The following is a 23,073-nucleotide window of genomic DNA, read 5'->3' as shown; positions in this document are numbered from 1 at the left end:
GTGAATGAGGTGCGAACCAGACATACTAAACTAAGTAACATGAAAGCATTTCATTAAGACAATACATTAAAGGACAATACACTAAAGAGAAATCCCACAACAAAAGACAAGTGGAAGCAGACAAAAACAACAAGCACGCATGCTACAAACTTTACCCGAGTCATTTAGACAGCCGTTAGCACATGATTCTCCTTATATTTTTTAATATGCATATATTTAATATGCTGCTGAGAATATAGCCCAGAAGAAGCGTATAGTATAGCTTTTATTTTGGAAAGAGACATTTCTCTGTAATAAACTCTCTTTTCCAAAGATGAGTGATTTCTCAATCAGATAGATTTTTTTTTTTAATTATTTTGTTGTTTGAGCAACATTACATTAAAAAACTCTACTTTTGAGTTAAAATATATATTTATAATTTTAATAAATGACAAATTAAAAAGGCATGAACTTTTTTTTGTATCGAAAAAATATCGAACCGAACCGTGAATTTTGTGTATCGTTGCACCCCTAATATATATATAATGTTTTTAAATAATAATATTTAAAAATATTTCTTAACATCATTATGCGGGCCGCAAGTAAGGGTGACATAGGCCACGAGATTGAGACACATGCATTAGAGCCTCTTAATGTTTTATTTGGGTTTCCACCAGCGTGGAATTACCAAAAATAGAGAGGGCATAGCCTAACATATGAAACAGGAAAAGACCGCCGTGTAATCCATTTTTTTCAACAAAGTAACTGTATTCTCAATATCATCTTTTTAAACGGTAACTGTAACGGAATACAGTTACTCATATTCTGTATTTTAAATACGTGACGGTGTTACATGTATTCCGTTACTCCCCAACACTGTCAAAAAGTCCACTGCTTTCTCACCTAAGCATCTCCATTCCTCCACAGATGTGTCATGACAAAAAGACAAATAAAGCAGAACCCTCTGTCATGCTGCTTACACAGAGATTATATTAGAGATTACACCTCAGGAAAAAAAACACTCAAAAGATTTTGAATAAAATCTTTATTTGAACCATAATTCAATTCGATTTTGATTTATAGAGCGCCAAATCACAACAACAATCACAACTGCAAGGTAGACCCTGCAATAATACTTTAAGAACACATAATAAATAAAATAACTAAACAATGAACCAACAGGCCACGAGCATGCAGAATGTTAACCTTCATGAAATGTAAGACCAGAGTTTGCCTGATACAATTATAGGAATGAGGGAAAAAGGCCTAATAAACAATGGTGAGAGTTCTTCACTATTCTGCACAGAAAATACTGACTTTAAAATGGATAATCTTTTCATTCAAGCATTCCAGCGATTAATTTCTGCTCAGTGTGAGCTCACACACAGCTGTCCCACATTTTGAAAGCCTGAAAGTTTAACGTGTGTGAATTCTCATGTGCTTCTTTAAGCTGGTCCTCTGAATGAATATTTTCCCACAAATATTGCAACCATGCGGTTTGTCACCTGTGTGAATTCGTACATGACGGGCCATATCCGATTTCTGACTGAATCTTTTCCCACATGTGCTACAAGGATACGGTTTCTCGCCTGTGTGAAATCTCATGTGTTTTATCACTCCTGAGATGTCAGAAAATCTTTTTCCACAGATACTACAACAACGTGGCTTCTCACCTGTGTGAATTCTTATATGTGTTCTCAATGATGATTTCTCAGTAAACTGTTTTCCACAAGTACTACAGGAATACGGCTTCTCACCGGTGTGAACTCTTATATGAGTTTTCAATGTTGAGTTCAGACGGAATTCTCTCCCACAAGTGCCACATGAATACGGCTTCTCGCCTGTGTGTGTTCTTACATGACGTTCCAAATCTGATTTGTGAATGAATTTTTTCCCACAGGTGATACAAGCATATGGCCTCTCACCAGTGTGAAGTCTTGTGTGGGTTTTCAATGTTGAGTTCAGACTGAAACTCTTCCCACACGTGCTGCAAGAATATGGTTTCTCCCCTGTGTGAATTCGCAGATGTGTCGTCAGGTGATTTTTTTTGCGAAAAGTTTTTCCACAAGTGTCACACTTTAAAGACTTTTTTATTATGTCAGTTTTACTTTGACTCCCTGACACAGCAGTGTTGTCTGCTCTCTTATTGTAACTTCTCTTTGTGTAATGTCTCCTCTCCTTTAGCTCTGCATTTTTAGTAGATATTGAGTCCACATGCTGGCTTTCTTCCTGATCCCGGCTCTCTTCTTCAGGTGAGCTGTGAAAAAGGAGTTGCTTACTGTTTGGTTCTGGTTCACTGTGGTCACTTTCCTCATAAGTCGGAGTCACCATGAATGAAGTATAAGCCTCCTGCTTCAGTCCAAGCTGCTCTCCCTCCTGACTGCTGCACATTTCCTTCTGTTCCTCTTTAATCTGTGGAAGCTCTGGGTCCTCCCGGCCCAGACTGTAGTTCCTCTCCTGATTAAAGACCTGCTGGGCTGTGAGAACCTCCTCGTCCTTAAAGACATGCTGCTGGTGGAGGTCTGGAGAGACAAATGAAGAAAAGAAAAGACAACATATGTGAAATATGAATTACCGTCAATGTAGACAGCAACAGATATGGGATTTTTGAGGATTTATCACAGTTAATTGTTGTATTATCAGAAACAGACTGGATGTAATTTCCAACTTGACCTCATTCAGCTGCAGACTGATATCAGACTGACTCAGACTTATGGCACTATTTACGGGAGGTTTTAGTGACAGTGTTGGTGTGCTCATTTTGCAGAACAAAATTCATTTAGCGTTGACTTATTGAATAAAACAAGCTGACAAAATTTAACTCCAAGGGCCATAATTTGCAGCTGAAAAAAGATGACAAATCACAATATATTCAGTATACTCAGTATATTGCAAAATGCTAAATATCACTATATCAAATCATGAGTGTCGTATTGTGATAGTATCATATTTTGGGGTGTCTGGTGATTCCCACCTCCTACCATTTTTTACTCTGAAAAAAGTTGGATGTTAATTTGATGTCTTCATTGACAGAAGACCAAAGCCACTTAGAAATTAGATTATTTGCCTCTGTTTCATTAGTCAATGATGTTAGCAATTGCTAGTAAATAACAGTTAGCTCATGTGGTCCATGAGGTCAGCAATGCTTTACTCACACTATACACACTGCAGGTAGAGCTTCCGCCACTGCCCGGGCCACTTTCTGCTTGGCCTATCGGTACCTATCAACTGCTTCCGAAGTCCCACAGGCTAACAATGCCCGACAGGACTCCTTCTTTAGCTTGGTGGCTCCCTTCACCTCTGGTGTCCACCATTTGGTTCGGGGGTTACCACAACAACACGCACCTTGTGCCTTGTGGCCACAGCTCAGTGCAATGGCTTCAGCAATGGAGGTACTGCACATGATCCATTTGGACTCAATGTCCCCAGTCTCCCTCAGAATGCTGTTGAAGCTCTGCTGGACGTGTGCGTTGAAGATCTCGCAGACCAGGGCCTCTATCAGGAATTCCCAGCGCACCCTCACTATACGTTTAGGTGTGCCAAGTTTGTCCAACATCCCCAACATCGATTATCGACCTGTGGCCTAAGGTGTCCTGGTGCCACGTACCCTTATAGACACCCTTATTCTTGAACATGGTGTTCATTATGGACAAACTGTGGTTTGCATAGAAGTCCAATAACAAAACACAGCTCGGGTTCAGATCCAGGAGGCTGTTCCTTTCAGTCATACCCCTCCAGGTCTCACTGTTGTTGCCCACATAACCGTTGAAGTCTCCCAGGAGGACAACAGAGTCCCCAGGTGAACACCCTTAAGCACCCCACCCAGGAACTCCAAGAAGGCTGGGTATACTGAACCATCATTCAGCGCATAAGCACAGACAACAGTCAGGACTTGTTCCCCAAACCTGAAGGCATAGGGAACAAACCGTCTTGTCCAACTGGAGAAACCCCAGTGTACAGGCAGCAAGCGGAGGGGATATTAGGATACCCACCCCAGTCTGCCACCTCTCACCAAGGGCAACGCCAGACTGAGACAGAGTCCAGCCCCTCTCCAGCAGACAAGTTCAAAAGCCAAAGCCGTGCACTGAGGTGAGCCCAACTATATCTACTCAGTACCTCTCAACCTAACATACTTAGGCTCCTGTCCCACTAGAGAGGTGACTTTCCATGTCCCAATCACTAGTTTTGGGAGTCGGGGATAGGTCCGCTAGGGCAGGGGTCGGCAACCTGCGGCTCTTTAGTCCTTATACTGCAGCTCCATGTGGTTTGGAAAAAAATTATAAGTATTTAACTGAAGTGTATTTTATTTATGTTAGTTCTTTTTTAACTTGTAGTTCTGAATTGGAAGATTATTGTGATCTTGAAATATAACACTAAAATTATGTTATTATTTATCATCGCTCAAAATAAGCATCACAAAATAAACCATACCCGCCGAAATACCGTGCATTTATCGAGACTTTCAACCCCAGGCAGGCCAAGTATGGATCTTTGGATCCATATACGAGCAGCTATTCTCCTCCATGAACTATGGTAACAACAAACCCTGCTCACGCCTCACAGACGACAGCTTACTAGCGACTTCGTACAGCCCCAGTCTGCAGACACTGTGCGCAGAGGGTCGGGAGCAGGAGTCCCATTGTCAACATACCACAGCAGACCCGATGATGTTTGCATGAACATGCTTTTTTTCTTTATTGACCACTTTTCACACATGGTTGCTGTACCCACACAGCCAGCTGTAGTTTTGCAGCTCACAGCCCGACACACCAACACAACAGCAGAGAGAACACACACTTTAAGCCAGCGAGGCTTGATTGCAAATGCCGCTCAGGTGCGTCCGCCTCCCCTGCAGCGGCACTGCAGACCACGCCCTGCCACACACATTAACCACGTAAAATAAATATTTATGCAGATAATTTGCAAAATATTTATTTTTCATTTTTTAGAAGCATAGTGCTTTTTTCAAATTATTTTTAAAAGTCAGGTCAAGGCTCCGCTACAGGCTGCGAAATCCCAAAGGTGATATAAGGATGACGGCTCACTACAGTTTTTGTTTGCTATATGAATAATTTAAGTTCAGCTTTTTAATTCATTTAAAAGAGACCTTCAACTGGGTGTCTTTCCTTTTTGTTATATTTTTTAAGAGTTCAAAATGTGTTCATTACATAAATTTTTTTTTAAATTTTCTCTGTAGCACTTCATGTATCTCATAAGCAACACACTTTAGTTGTTTATACAAAGCATAAAGGTAAAAAACATTAACAGTGTTATCTTCATTTTAGATGTCAAAAACTATTTACAGCTCCCAGTGTTTTCTTTTCCATGGAAACTGGGTCCAAACAGCTCTTTGGGTGTTAAAGGTTGATGACCCCTGCGCTAGGGCCTCCGCTATTGGCCACTGCCCAACACACACTGCACCCAACCCCTACAGTGCCTTCTGCGAGTGGTGGGCCTACAGGAGGTTGGACCCATGTCCCTTTTTCAGGCTGTTCGATCCTTATACAACGGTTGCAGGAGCTTGGTCTGCATAGCCAGTGACAAGTCGGACTCGTTTGCAGTGTGTGATGGACCGCCAGGGCTGCCTGTTGTCACAGATTCTCTTTATAATTTTTATGGACAGAATTTCTAGGTGTAGCCAAGTGGTAGAAGGCTTTCACTTTGGGGGTCTCAGAATGCCATCGCTGCTTTTCACAGATGATGTGGTTCTGTTGGCTTCATCTGGTGATGCCCTCCAGCTCGCACTGGAATGGTTCCCAGCTGAGTGTGAAGCGGTGGGAATCAGAATCAGTACCTCCACATGTGAGGCCATGGTCTTCAGCCGGAAAAGCGTGAAGTGCCCACACTGGGTCAGGGACAAGTTCCTGAGCCAAGTGGAGGAGTTTAAGTATCTAGTATCTTCCCTTCAGCACCGTAGCCAGGCTGACAAAAAGTCAGAGCACCGCTGAGCCAACCATTCCTTTAACATTAACTAGTAATGACTTTATGAACTTCCTCACAGATAAAATTTTAACCATTAGTACAATTGATATTCATTTAGTCTGTATAGGAATTTCTTTTACTTATGTATTAATCACATTATTTTATTGTATAATGCCTTGGTGCCACTGGATTTTAACATGTCTGACACTCATACATTAAGACAAATGGTGGGGGTGTAGTAAGGAAGTTGGGGGAAGCAGACCACTCCACAGGAAGAGTCTTTTGTCTCTTTGAAGACTCTGGTAGGTAGCAAGGGAGTGTGAACCTTAAGGTGTGAAACAGCTGTGTACTGCCTTTTGTTCCTGAAGAAGGTATTTAACTGAGAGCCATGCTAGGCTCAGAGAGACTCTGCTGACCTGCCCCGCGGTCATGTAGGCTCTCCACAAGCTTGGTTTTCTGTTCTTTGTGTGTTTGGATTAAAGAATGTTAGCTACCGCTCACCGCTCGTCTGCAGGCTTTATTTAATGGAAAACTTCCACAACAAGTCTTTTTTTCCAATCGATCTTTCTGAGTTAACTTCAGTAATTACTTCCTCCAAACCATCAACGTGTCTTTTAGACCCCCTTCCTACAAAACTGCACAAAGAAGTCCTGCCATTAATTAATGCTTCAATTTTAAATATGATCAGCCTATCTCTAATAATCGGCTATGTACCACAGGCCTTCAAGGTGGCTGTAGTTAAACATTTACTCAAAAAGCCATCTCTAGACCCAGCAGTCTCAGCTAATTATAGGCCAATCTCCAACCTTCCTTTCATATCAAAAATCCTTGAAAGAGTAGTTGTCAAACAGCTAACAGATCATCTGCAGAGGAATGGCTTATTTGAAGAGTTTCAGTCAGGTTTCAGAGCCCATCACAGCACAGAAACAGCTTTAGTGAAGGTTACAAATGATCTTTGTTATAAATGATCATTCCTATATTGTTATTAATCTCTGTCTCTCTTCCACAACATGTCTTTTATCCTGTCTTCCTTCTCTCACCCCAACCGGTCGCAGCAGATGGCCGCCCCTCCCTGAGCCTGGTTCTGCCGGAGGTTTCTTCCTGTTAAAAGGGAGTTTTTCCTTCCCACTGTTGCCAAAGTGCTTGCTCATAGGGGGTCATATGATTGTTGGGGTTTTCTCTGTATGTATTATTGTACGATCTACCTTAAAAGCGCCCTGAGGTAACTGTTGTTGTGATTTGGCGCTATATAAATAACACTGAATTGAATTGGCGTCTTGTTCACGAGTGATGGGAAAAGTGAATGGTAGATCGACAGACGGACTAGTGCTGTGAGTGCAGTGATGCAGACGCTGTACTGTTCCATCATGGTGAAGAGCGAGTTGAGTGTAAAAGCAAAGCTGTCAACTTACCGATGGATCTACGTCCCTACCCTCACCTACAGTCATGAGCTGTGGGCCTCCGAGCTATGCCCGGAAGAACAAGATTGCAGATACAAGTGGCAGAAATGAGCTTCCTCCAAAGGGTGGCTTGCTTCTCCCTTAGAGATAAGATGAGGAGTTCGGCCATCTGGGAGGAGCTCAGAGTAGAGCCGCAGCTCCAACGAGCCAGTTGAGGTGGTTCAGGCATCTGACAGGGATGCTTCCTGGGCTCCTCCTGGGTGAGGTGCTCTGGGCATGTCCCACAGGAGGAGGCCTCGGGACAGACCCAAGGCACACTGGAGGGATTATATCTCGTGGCTGGCCCAGAAACGCCTTGGTGTTCCCCTGGACAAGCTAGAGGAGGTGGCTGGGGAGTGAGAGGTCTGGGCATCTCTGCTTAGACTGCTGCCTCATTGATCCAGCCCCGGATGAGCGGAAGAAGATGAATGGATGTAGAAAAAGATGCATTCATGCTGCTTATTGCAGTTTGACCTTTAATTCCTGTGCTTCTAAAACTAAATGTAACTTTGAGCTCTGGTTAGAATCCTACATTACTCATATTCATTGTTATTAAGTCCATCACAGTTTTACATACCTACTCTTTGCAACTTTATCACAGGTTTCCAGATGGTCTTTAGCAGTCTGAGTCGCTCTTCCCCAGTCCAGACGATAATGCCTTCAGCCTCCTGCTTCAGTCCAAGCTGCTCTCCCTCCTGACTGCTGCAGAGTTCCTCCTGTTCCTCTTTAATCTGTGGAGGCTCTGGGTCCTCCTGGACCAGACTGGAGTTCCTCTCCTGGTTACAGACCTGCTGCTCATACAGACCCTCCTCTTCCTCATGTTGGAGGTCTTGAGGAACAAAGAACCACAAAAGGGTTATTAATCTTATAATATAAAAACACACAAAAACTGTTTACCATGGGTCCTACAAGAATAGAGTTTCTCACCTGTGTGAACTCTCTGGTGTTTAGTAAAGTTATATTTTTCGCGAAAAGTTTTTCCACAGACGTCACATTGAAAAGACTTTCCCCTTGTGCCAGTTTGACTCTGACTCATTGACACAGCAGTGTTGTCTACTCTCTTATTGCAACTTCTCTTTCTGTAACGTCTCCTGTTCTTCAGCTCTACATTTCTAGTTGATCCTGAGTCCACATGCTGGCTTTCTTCACTTTCCTCATAAGCAGGCGTCACCATGAAGGTATCAGTCTCCTGTTTCAGTCCAAGCTGCTCTCCCTCCTGACTGCTGCAGAGTTCCTCCTGTTCCTCTTTAATCTGTGGAGGCTCTGGGTCCTCCTGGTCCACACTGGAGTTCATCTCCTGCTGCTCATCCAGACCATCCTCCTCCTCACAGTCATTTTGTTGTGGGAGGTCTTGAGGAACAAATAAAAAGAAGGAAATGGTCATTACTGTGATTACACAAAACTATTTTTACAAAAGCATGTGTTAAAACCTTAAAAAAGTTTTAGGTATTGGAGAGACGGCAACTACAGACTGCAATATGAGTGGTGTGCAGTGAGGTGTTGATCGTGTCAAATAAAATATATGAATATACAATGTTTTCATCAGCTGAGGTGCTCCCTGGTGGCATACTCAGGTGCCATGAGATACTGCAGTAGTTTGGGGTATAATTTAAAGGTATCAATGATGCAGAAATTTTCAGGTATTGATGATGCAGAAAATACATGAATTTTTTTCCATATTTGAAAAAATCAAGTTCAAAGTTTCAGATCTTAAATGTGCAATTCTCAAAAACAAGCAGCAACAACAAACCTGATCAGACACTTAAACATGGAAAAATAAAAAAAATGCTAACAAAAGAAAAGTGGCTAAAGCTAAAGTTTCCAGAGCTCAGAGCCAACCATAAGCTAGCAGCCTCAGTGTAAGCAAAGCCTCAAAACAGTTAGGAGTGAAATTATAGAAACAAGGGGAAAAGAGAAAAGGCTGGATGTTGGATTTATAAGCATACTGGTAATAACACCAGCATGTACCTGACATTTGTTTGTTCTGTAAATGTGCTACAACTACTTTTGTTTGCTAAGGAAGAATATGTCATGTAAATGTGGGTATACAGAAACTCATTTTCAGTTCATTATTTGTAACCTTTTCCAAAATTACAATTGTGGACTTTAATAATTTTGTGATGAAAACATGTTTTGTATTGAAGAAAAGTTTACTTTTGTTTGTAAATGCTGTCAATCAAAGATCTTAGAAAGAAATTCAAACTTAGCAAAAATCTGAAAACTTGGAAATCAGAACGGGCCACAAGTTTATAGACTATACAGGCTGTAGAAACACAGACACACAGAAGACATTACAAAATTTAACCAAACCTATTATTAGACAACACTACAGTAATGAAAGCAGTATTATTGTGATTATGTACACAGCCTTGTATCTTTGCAGTTTTTAATTTTTTTGCATTTTGCTTTTTTTTTTTTTTGTCATTTATCTTTTAGTTGAACCACTTCATTCAAGACTTAAAACTCTAAGGATTTTTCTGAAATGTCAGTGAAGAAAATGAATGGAAAATCATTTTCTTCACTTAAAGTGAGTCCTTAAAAAGACTCACTGCCATTGTTGCTTTTGTCAGCTTATGTTAAGAAAGCCTTTCTATTGAAACTATCATTTGCATTATTAAACAAATATACGAGTTGTGTTGGGGCTCACTTGAATGGCACTCAGATATTTTTTGTTTTTCTTAAACAGATTGTACTTATATAGTGCTTTTCTAGAACAGGTCTCATTCACTCATGCACATTAATTTCTGAACCTAAACACTTCCTGAAATTCACACATTCACAATACAATGGATGCATCAGGGACAGCCCAGGATTCAGCACCATGTCCAAGGATACCACATGCAGACTAGGGGAGCCGGGAATTAAACCACAAACCTTCCAGCTATGAGACAACAAGCTCTACAAGTGAAACCACAGTGGAAACAGAATATTCACTGCTTACTGCATTTCAGCTTATGTTACATGTGCACAACAACAAAACAAGCAAGAGTTACCTGTCTTCTTCAAATGGCCTATTAGTAACAAGGTAACTGCTTCAACAACCCCCAAGACAGCAAAATATCATGTGTTTCATATGCATCATATGCTTTCTGATATGGCACAGTGTAATTCCTGACCATCTTTAATGCTCTCAGAGCAAACACTGCAGTAGAGCTCTTTCTCTATCTCAGCATGTAGTCATCACCTCTCACCTTTACCCAGCTTCAGCAGCTCTTTCCCTGTTCTATGGTACTGATCATCAGTTTATCCCTCTGTAGTACTTACTCCTTACTATTCCTGCGCTTCCTGATTCACTAGCTGTGCCCCATCTGTTCTTCCTCTGTCATTCTCTGCATTCATCAGCTCCTCATTCTTTTAATATTCTCATCACACTCTTTACTTATTTGTATTTCCATCTCTATCCTGACCCGCCCTATCTTGTTGCACACCCCTTCCAGCTCGATCTCTCTGTTTAACCAGTCGATAAAACTCATTTTCTCTGCTAGCTGTTGCTGTAGATGTAAAGACATTAGTTACAGCATTATTTGTAATGTGGACAGCTTTTGTTCTGATGCTTTGGAGAGTCACTGTGTGTGTTCACTTTGAGGCTCCCATGGAGAATAAATGGAATAAACAGTTGGTGTGTAAGAGTGTGTGTGCTCTTCCTGAACTATCACCGTTGGCTCCTCTGAATTCATCACCAAAGTAACAGCTTCCTGCTCTCAGCTAACATCAGCTTAGAGAAATCCTGGAGAAGCTGATAATCTTTCAGATTTATCACCAATCAACCAAATACCGAAGAATCTGAGCTTGAACAGCACAGAGTTAAAAACATGTCCATACCTATGATGTGTGAGTTTCTGTCGGGTTTCCGGCTGATCTCCTCCTCATACTGGACCATCCTCTTCTTGATGCTCTGATCGGTACCTGCGTGATTTGTCTGTCCGTTGGTCCTGATTCATCACACATCAGCCATGTTTCTGGAGCCAACACTTCGCTCCTCCCCATAGTCCCCTGCTCTGCTGTGATTCGCTGTCGTGTGGTCACGTGACTCAGCAAACGCACGCAGATTCGTTGAACTGTAAGAGTTGAAGAGTTGTGTCATCTCCGGTTACACGACTGCACCTGTGTTTATTTATTTATTTTTCATGGATCCTCTTCTTTCTATAAATGAAGCCAAGTATTTTTCTCCTCCCGGTGTCAGTGGGATAACCTTACATGTACACTTATTCTAAATTTGTCTCACATTCCTACATGTATCCTAGATTATTTTATACAGTCCAATGATGTACACTTACTGATGTCTGATAAAGTGGCTATTCTATTCTATTCTATTCTATTCTATTCTATTCTATATAAATCTACGTCAATCAAGTGTCTATATGTGATTATACATATAAACACAATTTTATACTCCAATGTGGTAAACTTGGAGTATAAAATTGTGACTTGAATTTGCGGTATGATGAGGAATATTTTAAAATGAAGATAATTAATTTTGAAATATAACAATAAATGTTAAGGTCTGACTGATATAATGTGGCTGAATGATGAGTAGACCCAAAGAGCTACTGTCTGTATATTTGTATGGTGCAAGGCCACATTCTACAGAGAGCGATAACAGGCTATCAATGACAGCAATAGAGGACAAATTACAGCAGACAACAGGCTTATATGATTTTTTTTTCTGCGTTATCAATTGGATGGAGAAGCTGGTTGATGCTGGATATCGCTTAGACCAGAGGCTAAGCAATATCAAAAAATAGTCTACGAAAAACAAATAATTTTATAGAGTGTTAATATACTGAACTTTCCCCAAGTTCGTCAACTGGGAATAAACCAGCCAAAATACTCTCCACCAGTTAGGGCCAATTTTACTTTCAAACTGATATCTTCATATTTCTCCTTGAGTGCAAATAAAGGAGTGTTAGAGTGTGTGCTGTTTTTCTTTCTTGAAGTTCGACAATCCTTTCTAACAAGTATTTCCAGCTGTTTGTCTCCCCTACGCACGTTCTGACTGTATGTGTCCACCAGGTGTCTCCCTTGGCTCATTTAATCAATGAGCTCAACATGAATTTCTAACAGAAACAACAGAAACAAAAGTGAGTGCAAAGGCAACCAAAATATTTGGAGCATGCTGTGAGGAGTGAGTGGTCAAAATTCAGGAATTCCTTTTTACCATCGAGTTTTACTGTGCTGATGTTAAAACATGTTGTTAGGTTTTAATAAGACTCACATGGCTCTAGATTTGAACTTGGACTGGCTGTATTGTGTCTGGTCAGTTTAAGTCTATTAGTGAGTGATTTAAAAAATGTCCTCATGTAAATCTTAAATGGTCTACATGGAGGTAGTGGAGGGCACATACTAGTGACATAGATGACTGTTTACAGCCATTCAAACATGTTATGATCATAAACTGATTTTTTTTTTCTTCAAAAAAAGCTTTACAGGACCAATAAACACCTGGAACATCAGTTTCCTGGTGAACTTTCAACCCAGAAGTAGTAACATTAACAAGCTAAAATGCACTCATTCATTTTTAGTTTGCTGCAGTTAAACTGAGACATTAGGTAGTTACTACGCCTACAGGAGGGTTTTTTTTAATCCACAGCAGAAAAGCTCTAAGCATGGTAACTTCCATATTTTCTCTCCCATGTTTCCTCAGTATGTTTCCTGTATTAAAACTTAAAAAAACAGCAACTCATTTTTCCAGACTGAATACAAGTCGTAGTCACTGCTGATACAGGAGTATTTGTCTTAAGTATTAATAACTAATATTCTAAAATTCCACTTTCTTAGATTCATGCTGCTGTGGGAAATAAAAATGAGGAGTGATGAATAAAAATGTTAAGTGAAATTAAGCTCATTGTGAAACCTGGCCCCACCTTATCATGCGAATTCCTGAGGTCAGATGGCCCAGGATGTGAGTGGGCGTTAAGGCGTCTGGGGAGGGAACTCAAAACTGGATTATAGATGGCAGACAGTTGGTGTCGTAAACCACCGCCTGTGTTCAAAGATGGTCGCTCACAGTGGACATAGATGGCTTCTTTCACTCCTCTTTCAAACCATCTGTCCTCTGTCCAAAATGTGAACATTGGCATCCTCGAAAGAGTGACCTTTGTCCTTAAGATGCAGATGGACAGCTGAGTCTTGTCCTGTGGAGGTGGCTCTTCTGTGTTGTGCCATGCGCTTGTGAAGTGGCTGTTTGGTCTCTCCAATGTACACAGCCACTTCCAAAGCGCATGGCACAACATAGAAGAGACTCAGCAGTCCATTCGTTTCACAATGAGCTCACCTGAAACCCTGGCTGATTGGGACCCACACCCAATTTCACACCTTGGCTCAGGCGATTAGAGGATCATCAGGGGGTCCTTTTGTCCCTCTGTGGGGGGATACTCCCACTATTTTTAAAACTGGGACTCCCCACCATTTGACCTTAGAACTGAAGAAGCTTCTCGGATGAGAGGTGAAACGTCTTCAAGCAACTTAAAGAAGTCCAGACGCTTTTCTTTGCAAACTCCTTTGACTTCAGATAAAGCAAAGTTTTATTGTGTAATCTTAATCTACACAATCATTTCACACAATCTCCTTTGACTACGATGACCTGGATGACTGAGAACCTTCACAGACATATTCAGGTTTTAGTTGTTTTTCCAGTGTAGGTTTTGTTTGGTTAGACTTTGTTTTGCTTTCGCTTTTTCCTTTGCATGGTTCAGCCATCAATAAAGGATCAATTTTAATTTAGTTTCAGTCTCTGGTGTCTGCATTTGGGTCCACTCTACACTCCACATGGTCTGCCAGCTCAGATCCTGACATCGGGCCAATATTTTGTATGTCAGGAGAAGGATTTTAAATCAAAGTCTGGATTTAACAGGGAGCAAATTAAAAAAAACACAAATATGTCTTCATTAGTTTGAAAGATGTGTCCGCCTCCTCCGAGAGCCAAAGCAAGATATGTATCATTTAGAATTAAATAAACCTATTTTTAATCCAATTTTAAACTTCAACATATTTTTAGTAATTTAGTTTAACATGTTTTAGCTTTTGTTTTATTTTATACAGTTTAATAGTACATCAGATGAGTCATTTATAGCTGCAGATGCTTTCCCTGAAAAATGGTGTTCACGACAAACATTGTCTTCCACAACATGTTGGATTAGACAATGCAGTTATTATTATTTTTCTGTAAAAATAACAACAACAAAAATTAACAACACTCTATAATCAAAATTAATTACTGCATTCAATCAAGAAACAAGGACACATCTATTATAATCTCAGGGTTGAAGGACTCCAATATCTTATTAACATTTTAAGAGTTACAATACAAACACCAAAGATATTAACTTTTTGTAATATGAAAAGAAAAATCATTGGAGCATCATAGTTCAGAAATGTCACAAATAACATTTTAATCATCAGGAAAATCCACTACAGCGAGTGGAAGCCAGTGAGCAGATTAATCATACACATTTAAAATATCTACAATGTGAAGAGAATTTTAATTTAAACTAATCAACTTTGCAGTGTCGCCATAATCCAAAAGCCAAAGTCCAGCATAGAGCGGCTGAGTGAATGTGGTCTGGACTCTGTGGAGGAGAGTCATGGTTTCAGAGACGCTGTAGAAAGACAGAATACCTGCTCTGTGATCCAGGTACACTCCTACTCTGGAGGACCGAGGACCTGAGAGGACAGTTTGGACTTTGTTGTAAAAAAAGGTGGAACTGTCTGCATCACAGCGTAATGCCCAGGATATGTCATTGAATCCAAATTTTCTTTCGCGTGAGCTCCCTGCTCTGCTGATATTCTTGTATGCAACTGCTCTTCAGCTACTCCCCCTCTCCACTCCACCTCCCAGTAACAACGTCCAGTCAGACTCTCTCTACTCAGGACCTGAAACCACTCAGTGAATCTGTCTGGATGATCAGAATAAGACTGTTGGGTTTCCATAAATGTTACTTTTCTGTTCCCCTCAGATAATAACAGATGTGTGTTTGCTGTGTTTGGATCCAGTGTGATTTCATGTGAATATTTTAAGAATCCAGCTCTGGTCATGCACCTTTATGAGCAACATTCTATACTTCCATCATAGCTAAAAGAGCCCTCATTAATTTGATCATATTTGATTCATGTCCTGGGATTCATCTATTCCTGGGACAGATGACAGCGTGAAGGAATTTCCAAACCTGGGTGCATCACTTTGGGTAACTTGTATCAAAAACAAAAAATGATTTCAAGCAGCCATCAACAGACCTTAGATTGCTGCAAAAAGCAGAAACAAATCTATTTTCTGGTACCAGGCAAGATGGGTTACTTTGGTGCCGAATTCTTCTTCTCGATAGAACAAAGCCTTTTCCTGACATTGCGTAGACACCACTTCAGAAATCCAGTTGCTGGCCCATGTGTTCTGCAAGGGCTAACCATGTGTCCTGTAATTTTTAAACGAAAGAAAAGGGTCAGTAAATTAAGATTTAAAAGATTATCTGCAGTTGTTTGGTTAATGTCAAGTTGTTTATAATCCTGCAGCAGTGAGCTCCAACACTATGGCCTGATAGATTTAGTTTATTTACAAGAAATACTCACTTTTCTCCATAGTGCTCCGTTAAGTGTAAAATAAGTATTTGGACCCTCCATTTTTCATGTGTGGATATGTGCTCTCAAGACTGGCAACCAAAGATTCCCCCTCACGTGTACCTCACGGATGTTCTAAAGTTAAACAATTAAAGTTAAAACATTTTTAGTGTTAATTTTAGAATAATTGAATCTACTTGTGATGGCTGCAGTTACAGCCACACAGGGTTAATATCTACCGAACATCAGTGTTACATATATATAAGTTACAAAAAATAAATAAGCAAGTGTGACTGCACAGTTTGTGTACCCTGGACTGATCATTCGGACTATTAAGTCAGTGTCTGTGAAGTAATGACAGGCTGCTTTCACCCAGTGTCATAGAGTAGGTAGCACTGCCTCCATCAAGTGAAGAGCAGATTAGCTGTATACTGAGCAGGGTCTGAGTGCAGCCAACATTCTCAGCCCCACCAGGTTAACCCTTTAACACCTTAGCCTTTTGTTTTGACTAAGAACCAAAAGGCTTAATACAAATGATATTCAGGAGTCAGTAATTTTTTTGCTGTTGTTGTTTTTTTTAAAAAAAAAACAAAAAACTTTGGTTACATGTAAACTTATGAGTGGCAGACCTTAAAGCTACCGAGGTCTCCGAGTGAGGATCGAAGACGGTGGCTAAATATTGGTCGAGGCAGTATGGTGTTGCCATCACGTTTGTATTAGTAGCAAGCAAGCTAAGTGCCCTTTGCGCGGTCTAGTGAACGAGGGAAAAAAGGGGGTCAAGGTAACCTTAAAAAATCTAAATGGGACAAATTATCATTTCCTTTACATTTTAAAATGAAAAGATGTTGTTATCAACATAAAAGTCATTTAGGTTAAATTAAATAATGACATTAAATAATAAAATAATATATTATTAAATAATTAAATAGTTTACATAGACTGTGTTCCTTTTTTTTAAATTTTTTTTTACCTTTTTCCCACAAATGCAACACCCTATCTCATACTTTCTTTGTTCTGTATACAGTGATCTCTAAACAGTTTGTCAAACAGAGCAACATCAGCCTCATTTCAAATTATAGCTTTAAACGATGATATCAAGCATTTTTAAGTAGAAATAACTTTCATCATCACAAGCTAGCTGGTGTTATCTGTTAAAATACCTTTAATGAGTAGGTAAAGTTCTAAATTAAACCAATAAATTGCATAATCAATCATCATGATTTTTAAACTATTAGAATTTACTTTTAACTTACCATGTTTTATTTCATAGTAGTGGAGAAGTCCAGTGATATCTGATCAGGTCACAGTCTAATTGAAAAAGGCAGTTTGTGATTAATGATGTGGCTTCTTCTGAGGCTTATTTTCAACCCAAACAATTGGGTAACATTTTGGCCCAATATTTTATTAAAGCTGCCCAACCTATGACCCAACAGAATTAGTCAAGCTGTGGAGTGAATTGAAGAACACAGCACATTACCAACCCAACTCTTGAGTCATGACTTTTGAACCAATATTTGGTCACAATAAGCCAACTTATGAACCTACAGCTTTTACCCAGCAGTTGAGTTAGGAATATAACCCAGCATTTTTAAGAGTGTATAAATACTCCTAATAGAGCTCTCAGGTCAGCTGATAAGTTGCTTCTAGTTGTCCCTAGAAGCAGGCTAAAAAACAGGAGACCAGGCATTTGCGATTGCTGCGCCCAAACTTTGGAATAGTCTGCCTCTTCAAATTAGGATCTCTCCAACACTCGACATTTTAAAAGGCTGTCTGAAAACAAATTTTTACTCTTTCGCTTTTAATTGTGACTGAGTTTTTCTTTTGTTATATTCATTGTGTGTGTTTGTTCTACTTTTTACTTTTTTACTATGCACAGCACTTTTGTCAGCCTGTGTTGTTTTTAAATGTCCTTATAATAAATTGATTGATTGATTGATTGATTAAACCTAACCCTGACCTGTCTCCCCAATGTGACGTTTGTGTAATGTATGTATGGATGGAAGTGGTCCAGTTTAACTGAAGGCAACTGCAAGCAAGAAATAAAAGCTCATTCATTCACCTGCAACCCTAGATTGCTCAGGGTGGCAGAGCAATAGAAACAAAGAGAAAGAAAAAACAATGTTTATCTCATTGGACCTCATATTGAGAGCGCCAGAGAACAAATGCAAGTTCAAGACTTTGAATGAAGTCCAGTTGTTGTATCTGCTTCATGTTTCCTGGAGTAACAAGGGAACAGGTGTCAAAACCATTTAATGGAATGAGGGAAACAAGGGATTAGACTCTCAACGTGACTCTGTGGATGCGGTATGGTGGTTGATTCTTATCTAGCTGGGATACTGACAATCACTGTTACATGAGATTTTAGACTTCGTGAGGTATCTGCAAGAACTGGTAGGTATATTTTAGTTTTGCTTATTTATTTAGACATAGGCTCCACATGCTAAAGGCAGTATGGAGATGTAATCAAATGCCATCGAATGAAAAGTCAGATAGAGTTGCAAAGGAGGCCGTAAAACATGGGGTGGTTGACATGGCTGTTAGTTTTGGCCAAGCAGAGATAAGGAGTATGGTAAGGCAAGATATGAGAGCAAGATGGCAAAAGCAGTGGGAGGAGGAAAGGAAGGGACGATGGCTGTATAAAATTCAAAGGAGAGTGGGAGGAATGAGAAATGCAGGACGGACTAGGAGGGAGGAGGTGATCATATCCAGACTGAGATTTGGACACAGTGGCTTGAATAATACATTATTCATGATAGGGAAACATAGTACCGGAAAATGTGATTACTGTGGGGTAGAGGAAACTATAGAACATGTCATGTTGCAGTGTCAGAGGTATCAGGTTGAGAGGAGACAATTGATTCAAAATCTCAGTAACCTAAAAATCGAACTGGATCTTGTTGATTTGTTGTGAAAGGAATCGGGAAGTAAAAGTTATCAGGCCTTATTTCAGTTTTTAAAAGAGGGGAACCTGTTTGGAAGGATTTGAGGATTTTTATTTTTATTTTTTTTTTTTGAGCGTCGTTCCAGACCATACTCCATACCAGTTGGTGGCGGTAATGCACCTTTCAGTTGTTTGCCAACTGCCAATACAAATGTAAGAAAGAAGAAGAAAGAAGAATCAAATGCCATCTACTCTGAATAATCAGGCTGGAACGCCGTAAGTTACTTTATATGACAGTTTATACAGATAGCTTTGGATATTAATGTATATTTTGTTAACATGAATGTTTTAGTGAGAGTAATGCACTTTATTGATGTAAACATGCTTCTGCCTGTTGAGATGGAGTTTATTTTCTGTCATTTCAGTTTTCACCACATGTTCATGGAGACAATTAAACAAGCTGCAACTAAACTCCAGGGTCTTCATTTGTGGTTTATCTCGGTGTCACCAACATCCTTGTTGAAAACACTACAGTGAAAAGGCGCCTACTGATGATTCATCACGGTCAAAATGGCATCCAGTAACAAGTCTGCACGCAGTTTAAGGACCAGCCGCTCATCTGGATCAGCAGTAAGCGCTGCCCAAGGTGAGAGCATGCTATGCAACAAAAGAAGCACAGTTAAAGGTTGAAAAAGCTCAAAGCGAACTGGAAAAGGCAAAATTAGATGCAGAATTAGAAGTGTTAACATTACAGAGGGAAGCTGATGCTGCTGTAGCTGAAGCAGAAGTGCTAGACGAAGCTGAAGCAATACAAGAAGAACCTGAGAGTAGAAAATCTCCATCAGAAAGTGTAAAATTAGAACGTACAAATGAATATGTACGATCTCAAATGGACACCAAGCTATCTCCCAGTCCACAAAAATTACGAACCACTTCTTGCCCCCAAGCAAGTTCACCCAACACATTTGTAACGTGGCATCCCTCTGAAGAAGGCAATTTAGAACCACAACCCATCAACTCTGAAACAAGGCTTACCAAAGATAATATCGCTGCTCTAAATAAGCCCAGCCAGCTGAAAGGTGAAACAAAACCTAAAGTGGAGAAACAAAATACCTCTCTCAACCCATGCGGCTCACCATTCATACCTCAACATAACTATAACACCACGGCCAGCATTTTAAATCCAGCAGAACCCTTTGCCCAATACATGGCACGTCGAGATTTAATAATCTCAGGCCTTTACCAATTCGACGATAGGCCAGAGAACTACAGAGCATGGTGCTCTTCGTTTACCAGTGCAACAGCTGAGGTCCAACTCACCCCCATTCAAGAGCTAGATCTCATGACGAAGTGTTTAGGGAGGGAGTCAAGTGATCAGGTGAAACGCATACGTTCAGTATATGTCAACAACCCCACATTAGCTCTATACAAAGCATGGGAAAGACTGAATGAATGTTATGCAGCATCAGAAATAATCGAAAGGTCACTTTTCCAACGGTTGGACAGTTTCCTAAAAATAACAGTCAAATATCATGTCAAGCTACGTGAACTAGAAGATTTACTGCAAGAGATTCAAGGCGCTAAGGAAGACGGCCATCTGCCTGGTCTACTCTATCTGGACACTTCTCGTGGAATTAGCCCAATCGTAGACAAACTCCCATATGGACTTCAGGAGAGGTGGATGTCACACGGCTCTCAATATAAAGACAACAACCAAGGCTGTTTCCCACCCTTTGAGTACTTCTGTGAATTCATATGTAAAGATGCAAAGAAACGCAATGATCCAAGTTTCCACCAGCAAAACCTAAAACCAGAAAAACCTTTTGCAAAAAACTTAAATTCCAGCAAACCAATTACTGTACACAAAACCAATATTTCTCCCCCTAACAAGGACTTTAACCGGAACTGCCCACTGCATAACAAGCCACACCCGCTCAAAAGATGCAGAACATTGAGGAATAAACCACTGGACGAAAGGAAGGCCTTCCTCAAAGAGAAAGGAATATGCTTCAGATGCTGTTCTTCAGACACTCATCTTGCGAAAGAATGCAAATCTTCAGTAAAGTGTTCTCAATGTGACAGCACAAGTCACGAGGCAGTCATGCATCCCGGTCCTCCACCACAGACCAACAAGGCTCCACCTCCGGCACAAGAGAATGGTGGGGAGAGAGAAAACAGTCATGACACGGTTGATGTCACAACAAGCTGCACAGACGTGTGCGGTCCAGGTCAGTGGGGACGTTCATGTTCCAAGATATGTCTTGCATGGGTGTACCCTAAAGGTTACAAGGACAGAGCTGTTAAGGCATATGTAATACTAGACGATCAGAGCAATCGTTCTTTAGCCAAGCCTGAGTTCTTCGAACTTTTTGACATTAAAAGTGAACCTTTCTCCTACAATCTTAGAACATGCTCTGGTGTTGTAGAAACATGGGGTAAAATAGCTGAAGGCTTCCATATCGAGTCATTGGATAGGTCAGTAGTTATCCCTCTACCATCGCTCATAGAGTGTCAGGACATTCCTAACAATAGGAGTGAAATCCCAACTCCCAGCGCAGTGCTACACCAGCCGCACCTCCGAACCATAGCAAAGTACATCCCAGAGCTAGACCCTAAAGCCGAAATACTCCTGCTACTAGGGAGAGACGTTTTACAGGCACACAAGGTCAGGCAGAGAATTAACGGCCCCCATAATGCCCCCTTCGCCCAGCGCCTAGACCTAGGGTGGGTTGTAGTTGGGGAGGTCTGTCTGGGTAATGTTCATAGGCCTACAGTCAGCACCCTGAAGACAGTCGTTCTGGACAATGGCCGCCCTACAGTTTTCAAACCATGCAATAGCCTTCTGCAAGTCAAAGAAATGCCACACACAAACAGGCCAGGTAAAGCGCCCGAACAAACTCTGGGTCAAACGATTTTTAACCGGACAGATAACGACAACAAACCAGCTCACTCAATACAGGACACTCTCTTTCTAAAAATGATGGACAATGCTATGTACAGAGACGTGGACAACAGTTGGGTCGCCCCACTTCCATTTAAGGAACCCCGCCAGCAATTAACAAACAACAGACAGCAGGCGGCCACAAGGTTCTCCTCCTTAAAACGCACCCTTAATAGGAAACCTGAAATGCGGGAGCATTATGTGGCCTTCATGGAAAAAATCCTCTCCAATGGTCACGCTGAGGTGGCCCCCCCCCCACTGGAAAAGGGAGAAGAGTGTTTGTATCTTCCAACATTTGGAGTCTACCACCCACAAAAACCCAATCAGATCAGAGTTATCTTCGATTCTAGCGCCCAGTACTTGGGTGTCTCACTTAACAATGTCCTCCTTACTGGCCCTGATTTAAACAACACACTTGTCGGAGTTCTTCTCCGCTTCTGGACAGAAAGTGTTGCAATCATGGCAGATACACAGCAAATGTTTCACTGTTTTATGGTACGCGAAGACCACCGCAACTTCCTCTGTTTTCTGTGGCATAGGGACAATGACCTAAACAAAGAAGTTGTCGAGTACCGGATGAAAGTCCACGTGTTTGGCAACTCAACATCCCCTGCTGTTGCCATTTATGGACTACGCAAGGCCATCAGAGCAGGTTCGAAAGACTATGGTGCAGATACAGTAAAGTTCGTGGAGAGGCACTTTTATGTAGATGACGGCTTGATCTCTGTCCCCTCTCCTGCTGAGGCTATAGACTTGCTTCAAAGAACACAAGCCTCACTCGCTGAATCCAACCTGCGCCTGCATAAGTTCGTTTCCAACTCTCAGGCAGTTATGCAGGCCTTCTGCCCAAAAGATTGTGCTCCTGTCATTAAAAACTTAGATTTAAGTGGTGAAGAGACACAATCCCAGCGAAGCCTTGGACTCATTTGGGAAATAACAAGAGACACATTCACTTACTCAGTGGCCACCTCAAGCAAGCCATTCACTCGCCGTGGCGTATTGTCCTCTGTCAATAGCGTCTTCGATCCCCTGGGCCTATTGGCACCCGTTACAATCCAAGGTAGGGCCCTACTCAGAGAGCTTACTTCGGAATGTTCAGATTGGGATGTACCCCTTCCAGAGGACAAACAAAGCAGATGGGAAACGTGGAGAAATTCCCTTCAGGATCTAAGAGAACTACATGTTCCCAGAACCTACACATCCACCTCACTAAGTCGAGCAAAGCGAAAGGAACTGTGTTTATTCTCAGATGCATCTACTAAGGCCATAGGAGCCTACTTAAAGGCAATTCAAACAGATGGGAAGGTCGAGGTTGGGTCCATAATGGGCAAAGCAAAACTAGCCCCCGTGTCAGAACCTAC

General features: G+C 41.0%; 1 protein-coding gene across 2 annotated transcripts in view; it reads right to left on the bottom strand.

Annotated features, from left to right (window-relative positions):
- LOC146390311 (uncharacterized) overlaps window positions 1-11,338 on the bottom strand; it is an 11,610-nt gene extending 272 nt beyond the window's left edge. Inside the window, exons 1-4 of one of the 2 annotated variants that reach the window (XM_084923372.1) lie at window positions 11,163-11,338; window positions 8,268-8,690; window positions 7,918-8,169; window positions 1-2,501 (exon numbers count right to left, since the gene is read on the bottom strand). The exon at window positions 1-2,501 is cut by the window's left edge and continues 272 nt beyond it. In XM_084923372.1, the coding sequence (XP_084779498.1) occupies window positions 1,396-2,501; window positions 7,918-8,169; window positions 8,268-8,690; window positions 11,163-11,220 (1,839 nt within the window). In that variant the 5' untranslated portion in view covers window positions 11,221-11,338 and the 3' untranslated portion in view covers window positions 1-1,395. The remainder of the gene's footprint in view (window positions 2,502-7,917; window positions 8,170-8,267; window positions 8,691-11,162) is intronic. The other variant, XM_084923373.1, reaches the window with a different exon arrangement.
- Window positions 11,339-23,073: the final 11,735 nt, after the last annotated feature.

The sequence above is a fragment of the Perissodus microlepis genome, chromosome 3, assembly GCF_051167445.1.
Source record: "Perissodus microlepis isolate ML-2025 ecotype Zambia chromosome 3, ASM5116744v1, whole genome shotgun sequence".
Classification (NCBI taxonomy): domain Eukaryota; kingdom Metazoa; phylum Chordata; class Actinopteri; order Cichliformes; family Cichlidae; genus Perissodus; species Perissodus microlepis.
This window is presented reverse-complemented; position numbering and strand designations above follow the sequence as displayed.